The 11,883-nt window shown below is 35.6% G+C and overlaps 1 protein-coding gene across 1 annotated transcript; it reads left to right on the top strand.

Annotated features, from left to right (window-relative positions):
- Window positions 1–438: 438 nt before the first annotated feature.
- LOTGIDRAFT_63595 (hypothetical protein) lies at window positions 439–10,341 on the top strand (the record flags this gene model as incomplete). Its single annotated transcript, XM_009064052.1, has 2 exons — window positions 439–844; window positions 9,680–10,341. Coding segments are annotated over 2 exons (1,068 nt in total), but the record flags the coding sequence as incomplete, so codon positions are not given.
- Between the last annotated feature and the right edge of the window lie 1,542 nt (window positions 10,342–11,883).

Below are 11,883 nucleotides of genomic sequence, written 5' to 3'. Positions count from 1 at the left end.
GGAATAATTACTGAACACCGTGTGAGGTATTTGATTCTTGTATAAAGAGTATTCAGGATTATTTTCGTCGTATTCAGAAAACCTAATAAAACACGTTCTGTTTTAATGATCTAAAGTGTTAGAAATATTCGATTCATGTATGAATAACACGTGACATACGTCATATCCGATTCCCATATCATCCAAGGGATATAACTAAGGTGTCCTCAAACTAAAACAATGAATGGACGACCCAAAAATACGCGTCGTAGACCACAAGTGCCCAAAGAAAAGAAAAAGAAGAAAAAAAAGTCGAAGTGTAGTTGCTGTTGCGCTGATAAAGTCGCTGACACAGACGTTGATGCTGAATCGGAATCTCCCCCACCCCCATCATCACCGTCATTTGAATTCGACGAGGAGGAAGAAGTCACAATTTGTTGTTGCTGTTGTAAGAAAAAAAGAAAACGAAAGAATAATGAGGAATCGAAGTGCGGCAAGTGTTGCCGAAAATTAACAACTTTTATGTTTTCTCATATTGGATTATGTTCTCTGGTTGTGGCTTACTCAGTGTTAGGTGGATACGCTTTTATGTTATTGGAATCACCACACGAGGTGGTTGAACGTAACAATGTGGCTCAGATGCGACAAGAACAAGTGAAAAAACTGTGGAACTTGACAAAAGAGTTGAATATATTCTATGAAAGGAATTGGACTATTTTAGCTGAGGAAGTCTTTTTATCGTTTCAAGATGAGGTGTTTATAGCGACTAAAGAGAAAGGTTGGGATGGAAAGGATGGCGATGGTGAACTACAGTGGTCGTTTGCAGGTGCCCTTTTATACTCCGTTACAGTCATTACTACTATAGGTAAGGTAGATTTAGTATTATATAGTAATAAGTACACTAGTAAGTATTTCGTTCCGTCAACTGAAGTATGCAGGCATCATTTGCGGACAATGACTTTAATCTTGATATGACACAATTTGCTAGGGATCTCGAACAAACGGTGGTCGTGAAAGTAATCTTCACTCATAATTCCGGTCTATACCCAGTTGTTAATAGGTACAGATAATCCGAGAAAGGTTACTGCCAAGAGCTTTGGACCAGCTGGTAGGAAGAATCTTTAAAAACCTAAGTTGTTATCCTTGTAAAATGTAGTCGTTTCTCCTCACCATCTTAGTCGACTAAAGCAAAGCAAGATAAATATTGAACTTGATGTCTTTGCTCGGCAACTATAATCTTTCATCACTCTAACCGTTAAGTACAGTTATATTAGCTCCATGCTATTAAACATGCGGTTAGTCAGTTAGTCAAGTCTGTGTGCATGTCAAAAATGAGAAAATCACAAAGCAATTAGTATCTGAAGACAAGAGTAAACAGCGGATAATTTCTCACTAATAGATTCATGTTTACCCACTCTGTGTTTTACAACCCTCTTAATTATAACAACTTTTAAAACAATATGGTCTGACATTTCACTTGTTTTATTTTAAATCGCATAGCTTAAAATCTTTTATGCAAAAGCAATAAATTCGAACATTCGCCGTGCATGATAATGTCCCGATTAATGATAAACAAATTATTATTTTATGCATGGAAGAAGAAGATTTAATTGTTTTGTGACAAGTTTAAATGAGGTTTGACTGAGGTAAATATGACGTGTAAATGACGTGATAATGATGTTAAATCATGTGATAACATAATATTGCGTATGACGTGTAAATGACGTTTGACGTGAAATTAATGTAATGACGTGTAAATGACGTTTGACGTGAAATTAATGTAATGATGTGTAAATGATTAATGTTATGACGTGTAAATGATTAATGTTATGACGTGAAATTAATGTTATGACGTGTAAACGACGTTTGACGTGAAATTAATGTTATGACGTGTAAATGACGTTTGACGTAAAATTAATGTAATGATGTGTAAATGACGTTTGACTTGAAATTAATGTAATGACGTGTAAATGACGTTTGACGTGAAATTAATGTAATGATGTGTAAATGACGTTTGACTCGAAATTAATGTAATGACATGAAATTCATGTGATGACGTGTAAATTTTCGAAGGCCATTTACATGACGCTATACGTTATAAGACCGACCTCATGGTCGTTTTTCAATGTAACAGTGTAAGCAATGTTCAAGATTATGTTTCTATTTGAGTCAGCAGACCCGATAAAACTAAATGCTGATAATTAAACGGTTTTATATCCTTATTTTCATCCTCAATTCTTTGCGTCTATGGTCTTCGATCGGTTTAGATTATTTACATAGAAAACTAATTGAATAATATTGAATTAAACGAAGTGACTTTCAAATAATGCAATTAAGTCGTTTTAGACTGAATCGAACGAACTGGGTTCAATAAAAATAATTGTTTTGTTGTTTAGGGTTCTCAAAGGAATTTATAAATGGCAATTTAACTTGATATAACAGAATTTCAACTATTAGTAGAGTCACTAATTATATTTTATTTATTTATTCCTCTAATCCCTAGTTAAACCCAGCAAATAAAGTTTAATAGACTGGAGGAGGCACGAACTCACCTTGTTGAAGCCACATCACTTGAAAGACTTCCATATTGGTTAGCCTGAAACTGTCATAAAAGCTCCTGGGTCCCAGCAAAGTGAAATTTATGCCGACTGAAATTGACAGATTTCTTTATAACGAGCTGCCTGTTCATTATTTCTGTTATATATAGAACCTGTAGACCATCCACCACAATCACAGCCTCTGTCTCTTGCAACTTGTTAGATTAACAGATTAATCTTCAAGTCCGAATACTTGAAATAAAGCAATAAAAACTAAATCAAACAAAACAGGTTTTTAAATATTAACCGGAAGTGACGCCTGATTGGTATTTGAATCGATGAAAATATGAGAATATAAAATGGCGTGCCTAAGACATAAATACAAGTATTAAATTCTCAGTAATAAAACTTAGTTGACTCTACATCTAAGTGGGCTTTAATTGATAAATATGGTGAAAAATCAATTCACGAGACTTTAATCTTGCTGATAATCAATGGCGGATGAATAACTTCCGGTCTATAATAGCTTTCATTAAACAAGTTATCGTTTAAAATAGTGTTTATCGCCTCTTAGCGTTTTTAGAGCTCTTTATTCAAGTTATAGAAGGGAAATATAAGTCTGTAGCCTGTATCCTTAGTCTTATCGGGGATCCATTTTACATGAGCTGAAACCTACAGTTTGATCCTTTTAGCTGAGTTAGAGTGCCATTTTTAAACTAAACTTAAAAGATTGTAGCAATTGAACCTCAATAACCCCTGTATAACCCTTAAAAATAATAGACATTCTAGAATACTGGCCACGTATTCTCGAAACGATCTTAGCGCTGGGATGTTCTTGGATCTTATCTTCTAACATTGATTCTAGGACATCCTAGGTTCTTATCTTCTAACATTGATTTTAGGACATCCTAGGTTCTTATCTTCTAACATTGATTTTAGGACATCCTAGGTTCTTATCTTCTAACATTGATTTTTAGGACATCCTAGGTTCTTATCTTCTAACATTGTTTCTAGGACACCCTAGGTTCTTATCTTCTAACATTGATTCTAGGATATCCTAGGTTCTTATCTCCTAACATTGTTTCTAGGACATCCTAGGTTCTTATCTTCTAACATTGTTTCTAGGACATCCTAGGTTCTTATCTTCTAACATTGATTTTAGGACATCCTAGGTTTTTATCTTCTAACATTGATTCTAGGATATCCTAGGTTCTTATCTTCTAACATTGATTCTAGGATATCCTAGTGTCTTATATTCTAACATTGATTCTAGGATATCCTTGCGCTAAGATCGTTTCGAGAATACGTGGCCTGGACTATAATAACTAAATCTACGCCAATATAGGCATATTACGATATAATATACAAAACCATTAAAATTGAAATAAAACAAATTAATTGAATTAAATAAATTTGGATTGTATTATCTCCAGACGATTTTCATGAGTCAGATGTGTGCATATGATTTATTTTGAGTCTGGATGGTTTATAAAAATTAGATTATAGTCAAAGAGGTTTTTGTCCCTTCCCGCCCTGTGCGACGTGACAGTGAGATGAACCCTTTTGGAATATCCTAATGGTAATATTGCACTTTCTGATGTGTCACAGGCTAACTGCAATATATACAACATCTCATAGGACAACACTATACACGGCCTCGGCTAACATTCTTACTGATTACTGTTGGTATTGGAGGACAAAAACAGGTTGACAACCACCGATCTAGACTAATATCAGAAAGGAAGAAGGAAATGTAACAAACAAACAATTTTTACAAGGATAACAGCTTAGAATCACCATTATCTTTTCTAATTCTTGTCCGTGGTCATACCTCATGTCATTGATCTGGGGACTATCTGTACCCATTTACAGAAGGGTTGACATGATTGCTTGTGGTGCTCTAATCAATTGATCACGAGACTGGGGTGCTGAAATCCTGAGAATAATTCTGTAATTGAGGTCCTACAAATAAAGTTTAAACTCAACTAAATTACGACGATGTCATATAATGTATTATTCAGTTTGTATTATGTTTAGTTTACTTCTGCAACTTTTGTTAGGATAACAACAATATCGTACTTTCTGATTTCTGCCGTGGGCGTCTGTTATCCTTCCTAGCAAGCTATATTTTTTTATTTCATAATTGTCTCTATATCACTAGGAAGTTTATTTAAATTTTCGATTTTAGAACTTATATCAACAAATCGTTGTGACGGTTACATCAATTATCTGTTTTTGTGAAAGGTTAATCATTAGATAAGATTATTTTCAATATTTTTAACGAGTTGAAAGAAAACCTTGAAATTATAATCAATATTCCAAGGCATCTTCTCGGAGTAGAAAATCTTCACAATATCAAGATATTACTAACTCAGCTGCGACAATACCTTGGTATCGTTAAGCACATATCTAGTATTTAAATGCAGCGATTTGATTGGATGGTACTCTACCGATTACAGCCAACCAAAGCCCTTGACTTAAACAAGCCGGTGAAAAATAAGAAATAATGTTTTCCTTCTGTTGAGGGCTCCGATTGGCTATTCGGTACCATCCAATCAAATCGCTGCAATTACAAACTCTCGTGATACAAGAATAGTGGCTTCTCTAGTGCCCTATCCAATCAAATCACAAACTTGTGGGATACAAGAAAGGTGCTTAATGATGCCAAGGTATCAGACACAGTTCGTAATAACTTGATATTGTGAAGATAAGAATTACACAATAGTTTCCGATATCTCAGACCTTCAGGCGATTGAAAACAGATATGACATGGCGAGAGAATTAAACCCAAAGAGCTGGAAATGATAGCACACGAAGTACATCGATTAACTTGTTAAGTCTATAACGAAGACAATTGACTGGAAATGACATTCAATGGAGTTTTACGTCGTAATGCACTTCACTCCATTTCACTGCAATTAATTGACGTACCGTAATCGACCAGAGAAAAGAATTTAAATAAAATACACTAACTAATCAACTCGAAATTGTTTAAATTAGCTTGTTAAATCAATTTGTACCAATCCAACTTTCAGTCAGACGCCTGTGGTTCCTGCAATCCCACTAAAACTAAGTGTTGGGTGACGTCACAAATCGCCAGATATGTTTATCACATGAGGCCTTTCGCGATTAACGACGTCATTTAGTTTTAGTTGAATTGCAGGAACCACAAACGTCTGATTGAAAATTGGAATGATGCAAATTGATGTTATGAGTGTTTCCGATACACATAAAAAAAAATATAGAAAACTTCTTTACAATATCTTTAAGTATACAATAACGACAATTAATATTAAATACTATTTAATGAAGTTTTACGTCTACAGTTCACCTCATTGTACTGTATCTAAAAAAAACATAATTAACCCGAGATCGTAATTTACATTAAATACGGTAACTGATCAATTTGAAACGTTGAAAATAACTGAATTGTATTGAGCCTAATGAAGCAATAGAACTTGTGTATAACTGTATAACTATAGAAGAGACATTGAGTAAACGTTATTGTTATTAACGGACTTTAAATTTTTACTATTAATACAAAATATACTGTTCTTCTGAAACTTAAACGATTTTCTGCTTCTCGGCTTTTTCTATCAAATTCTGATTTTAATTCTAAAGAAATAGTGTCCTCCATTTCTAAATAAACCGGAAATTCACATAGTCACGAAAACCAAGCACGTTACCTCCTCAAAATTACACGTGACAAATGTTTATTAAGCTGGGCGGGATCGAGTGAGACGTAGTAAGATTCCAAATGGATCAAGGACCCCACAACTCAACAATTCCTTTTGAAAAACATTTTGATGTCCATTCGAGTTGATTGAAAAATATACAACTTTAAATCCGTTGAGAAAATTGAGTTTAGGCAGAATGGGGGTTGTGAAGAGAAATCAGTTGATTATTTGGTTTGGGGACAACGAAACCCGTTAGTTCGAGGGCCCATAGCTGCCTAGTCTATCTGTGGTATTAAGTTAACCTGTCTCTGAAGGTAGTTTAAAGAAATGAAGTATGATAATTAGATTGTTGTACTAATAAAACCACTGTGTAGATGTTAATCTAATATGTCTAATTCTGTCGTTTATCTTTCTTATTGAATCCGTTAAATAGCCACCAGGGATTTTCTACCAGACGTTCAAATGTTGAACCCGGGACACCTGTTTTCGCTTTTTGACTTTATCAAACAAAATAACTACTCTATTTTTCACTTTTCTAATTCAATGCATAAAAATATAATTTCTGTTCCGTTTTTGTATCGCCTGGGACGCCCGATTCCGGTTACTGAACTTGTGAATTTAAAAAACTACCGTACCTTATTTCGGCTGTTTTCGGGGCGGAATGGGACAGGGGCGATAAGGGGCAGATGCAAAATAGTAATGGGGGGAAAAAGGAAAGGGTGGAATGGTAATAGATTGGGGACCAGTGGTTCATCTAGATGAATGGGGCTCGTGGACCTTAGTGGATTGGGCCCCCTGCCCATGGAATTTAACATATACTCTCCTGCAATCTGAGACCCACCTGTAAGTCAATTTACAGTCCAATTAGAATTAAACCAATCTTCCGTTCCGCTTTTAATAGTATTTTTATAGCCACTTCATTTAAATCAAAAATAAAACCTGGGGTGTGGGCCCATGGACTTGGTTCAACCAGCCAATTTGGTAGTTGAGCCACTGTATTTGCATACCAAAAAACTGACAAGGTCATTGGGTTGTCTAAGATAATGAGGAAAACTGACTATCAGACGCTAACCGAGATCAGAACCCACGACCAACATTACCCGCATACCCAATCAAGTGTCGTCATGTAAAGTTTCCACAACTTTAAAGGAACCGTTGCACCTTTTTGGGGTTTGATTTTAGTCTTGACTATTTAAATAGTCTTCAGAAGTACTAGAAATAAACAAAAATTGCATAATTCCTTAAAGAATAATTGAAACTTGGAATTTTACTCACTATTTCTATAGATGTCTGCTCTATGTATCACAGAACATCTTAAAATGACGAGTCTTCAAACGCGGATAATTCTGAACGCGCATGGATTTGAAGGCTTAAATTTTGACGATGAGCTATAAACACTATCTTAGATTGGCTTTGCTAAAAATTTCCGTTTCTGAGACTAAAGTATGATTGGTAAAAATAAAATTGCGCATCTATCCCTTTAATCAAGTGTGTTACAGACGCCTTCAATACCTAATGTACTGATTCCTTTAAAGCAATAAAATCACCGTTATTAATTTGAGATATTTCAGAATAATGGCAATCGGTAATATGATATGATAAAGATATGATATACTTTGATCAATAATGTGTTATAGAGATATTAGAAATGCATTAGCTGCACACGATGCATGTAAATAAATGTACCATGTGTTGAATGTTTATGACTGTGTAGTCGATATTAATTCTGTATCTATAGAAATAAGAATAATAATAATACTGATAACAATAATAAAAATAGTAACAGTACTAATAATAATAATAATAATAATAGTAATAATAATAATAATAATAATAATAATAGTAATAATAATAATAATAATGATAATAATAATAATAATAATAATAATAATGATAATAATAATAATAGTAATAATAATAATGATAATAATAATAATAATGATAATAATAATAATGATAATGATAATAATAATAATAATAATAATAATGATAATAATAATGATAATAATAATAATAATAATGATAATAATAATAATGAAAATAATAACAATAATAATAATAATAATAAAAACAAGTGTAAAAAATAATTACAATTTTGATCTGTAAAACAAGATAAGCTATCAATTAAAGATGAGTTTCCTTATTCTCATTTAATGTGGACTCTTTTTCTGAAATAAGGTCATAAAATTGCCCCAGCATAAGATGTATACCTTCATATATAATGTCGTTCAAATCTTATGTGTGTTAACCTTTTTAGTTACGTAATTCGGTACTTTTTTTCTGGGGTGGAGCCTATGGGCTTGACACAATCAGCCTCTACAATAGTGGAGCCACTGTTTGGGAAGAATGGGGCAATTTACTCCCTTATCATTGTAATTCAAAATGAGCAATTGAACTAATTCAATAATTTGATTGAAATTTGATAAAGCGTCTGATAGATATTGAATCGATATTTAAAAAGTGTTTCGTTGTTAAAGTCAAATTTGAAAATATACAAATTATGAAAAAAATCCAATATTTCACAAGATTAAGTGATTAAAATTGTCTATTGTGTGTGTTTCTAATTATGTTTCATTTTAAATTATTTTCGTCACGTTTGTAATCTTGTATATATTTAAATTGTATGACGAATGGTGAGGAGATAATCATTTTCTTAAACGATCATCGACATTAGTCTATTTATGTCCATAGAGCCATAGAGCTAAAGTCGCAGATCGCGGTAAGCACAGGGACAGGTCGCAGATTGCGGCAAGCACAGGGACAGGTCGCAGATTGCGGTAAGCACAGGGACATGTCGCAGATCGCGGTAAGCACAGGGACAGGTCGCAGATTGCGGTAAGCACAGGAACAGGTCGCATATCGCGGTAAGCATAGGGACAGGTCGCAGATTGCGGTAAGCACAGGGACAGGTCGCAGATTGCGGTAAGCACAGGGACAGGTCGCAGATCGCGGTAAGCACAGGGACAGGTCGCAGATTGCGGTAAGCATACAGGAACAGGTCGCAGGTCGTGGAGGCACAGGGACAGGTCGCAGATTGCGGTAAGCACAGGGACAGGTCGCAGATTGCGGTAAGCATACAGGATCATGTCGCAGGTCGTGGAAACACAGGGACAGGTCGCAGATTGCGGTAAGCACAGGGACAGGTCGCAGATTGCTGTAAGCATACAGGGACAGGTTGCAGATTGCGGTAAGCATACAGGAACAGGTCGTGGTAGCACAGGGACAGGTCGCAGATTGCGGTAAGCACAGGGACAGGTCGCAGATTGCGGTAAGCATACAGGAACAGGTCGCAGGTCGTGGAGGCACAGGGACAGGTCGCAGATCGCATTAAGCAAATTGACAAGTCGCAGATCGTGGTGGGTACATAACTAATGCCTTCTAAAAATCCTAGGCGCTCGTTTGCACCCCCCCCCCCCCACCCTCCCCTTTCTCCTGTTAATGGATCCTGGCTAGGTCACTGCTTACTATCGTTATTTTTCATTACAGGTTATGGTCACATAGCTCCTAAAACCTTCTATGGACGACTGGTAACAATCTTCTACGCCTTGGTCGGAATACCATTAACTTTACTGTGTCTGGCCAACATGGGAAGCTTCCTCAGCACTTGCTTTCGGTGTTTGTATAAACATAGCTGTAACTGTCTTCTGTGGTTGTGTTGTCCGCAGCATTCGCGTAAAGCCGACAAACAAAAGCCAAAGGCAAAGCCGCGAACCAAGTTTACCAAAAGAAACGAGCCTCCTACACCGGAAGAGGATCCATTACGCGGGAAAACTGACGAGAGCAATGACGTCATAGTGACTATTGAAACTGACTGGCGAAAAGTAGTGACTAAAGATGAACCGGTGCGCGTGCCGATCTTCGTCAGTTTACTAATTATAGCATTGTACATTTTTGGCGGTGCTGTGATATTTTCACTATGGGAGGAGAAATGGGACTATTTGATTGGTTCATATTTCTGTTTCGTTACCTTGACAACAATAGGATTTGGTGATTTTGTTCCTGGATCAAGCAGTGCCACGTGGGGAAATAAAGAAAAGAACATTTTCTGTGTATTTTACCTAGTATTTGGACTATCTTTGATCGCCATGTGTTTCAACTTAATGCAGGAAGAGGTTCGAGCTAAATTTCGTTGGTTAGGAAGAAAATTCGGAGTTCTCGACGAGAAGTCGTGATTATAGAACCAAATCGTAGCCCTTATGACCATTTACATATCGACTGTCTTAAGTCTATTTGCCTTCGTAGATTAGAGACATTTTGAAATGTTAAACATATTTGTGATGAAACCGGTTAAAGATTTATAGACGTGAACAATGAAAAGATAGAAACAACCATTTTTTACAAGAATATCAAGGTCGGGAATAATGAAGAGAGAAGACTTCAACACCATCAAACTTTTACACGCCGACCGAAATTAGATCCCTCGACCACCATTTGTTAATAATCCCGCACCAGACATCGTACCTCGTTACTAGTAACACATTCAAAAAACGTTTAATTTTAAAATTGGCCATTAACAAACCAGTTATGTTGGTAAAAACAGTGAATTTATCAAATGATCTACTGTGAAAGTTCTGCTAGCGAGTATACAACGTATTCGTATTATGCTCTACGGAGACTGCCGAGGATTGCCGAACGTTAATTTACGTGTGAATACCCGAATTAACCGGTTAAATTTGTTGATATTTTCTAGAATTTTATAGTTATTTTTGTTTGTTAATAATCATATCGAACCTCATAGATACATCGGCGCCACATTGTACAGAATTTGTGCTTTGAGTTTTTTTGTTTTTTGGGGTTTTTTTTTCAATTCAATACTCCCGTTTAGAAATCCTTAACAGAACCATACAATCTGACTAAAGTACAGATAAGTTTCGTTTCTTGTTATTACTGTGAGTGACTCCACTTGTCATCTATTAGTGTAGTAGCCTGCAGAAAAAAATCACGAAATAAAATATTAAGATCTGCATTTATGTAAGATTGTATATCACAATTTTAGAGGAATCGTTTCGAGATATTCTCCCGAGATGATACTCTTAGACACCACAGTTAACACAGGACGTAGGAAGCGTATTCCCTCATCGATCCCCAAAATGGCTCACTTCTAATGCACGATTTACAAAGTTAGCAGTTTTAAATTTGCCTAGACTAGAATCTGTTAAATATATTGAAGCGTCTTTGAGCATGCTAGAATGACCCCCTGCACTCAAGAAAATAATTCTGCGCAGAAAGTAGCTCGACAAATCTGACCCTAACCGTTCCACAGTCGTGATGTGATATATATCGTAACTGTAACGATATCAGTATATCATGTCCGAAGAACGGATAGGGTCAAATCCGTCGGATTATTCAGAGAGCAATGATACATCCATGTTCCTTTAACAACGGTACGATGATAATTCACATGTAACCGTTGCTAAAGGAACACGTGATATATCTCGCTCTTCAGTAACTAATCCTCTCATTTCGTGCAATACTTGATATTAAAATTGATTTTGTTATTTTAGATTGTTACATAATATATAGATTCATTAAAATTTGTTAACCCTTAACCGTGTGTATTGGTATCTGTACAGTTGAAGCAAGTCGAGCAACGGAATTGTACAAAGTGCCCACCCATGGACGATTCACCCCATTTACGCACGCAGTTAAAATCAATAGTCTTTGGAACACAATCAGTACTTTTTAAAATA

Source organism: Lottia gigantea, assembly GCF_000327385.1.
Source record: "Lottia gigantea unplaced genomic scaffold LOTGIsca_60, whole genome shotgun sequence".
In the NCBI taxonomy this organism is placed as follows: domain Eukaryota; kingdom Metazoa; phylum Mollusca; class Gastropoda; family Lottiidae; genus Lottia; species Lottia gigantea.
This window is presented reverse-complemented; position numbering and strand designations above follow the sequence as displayed.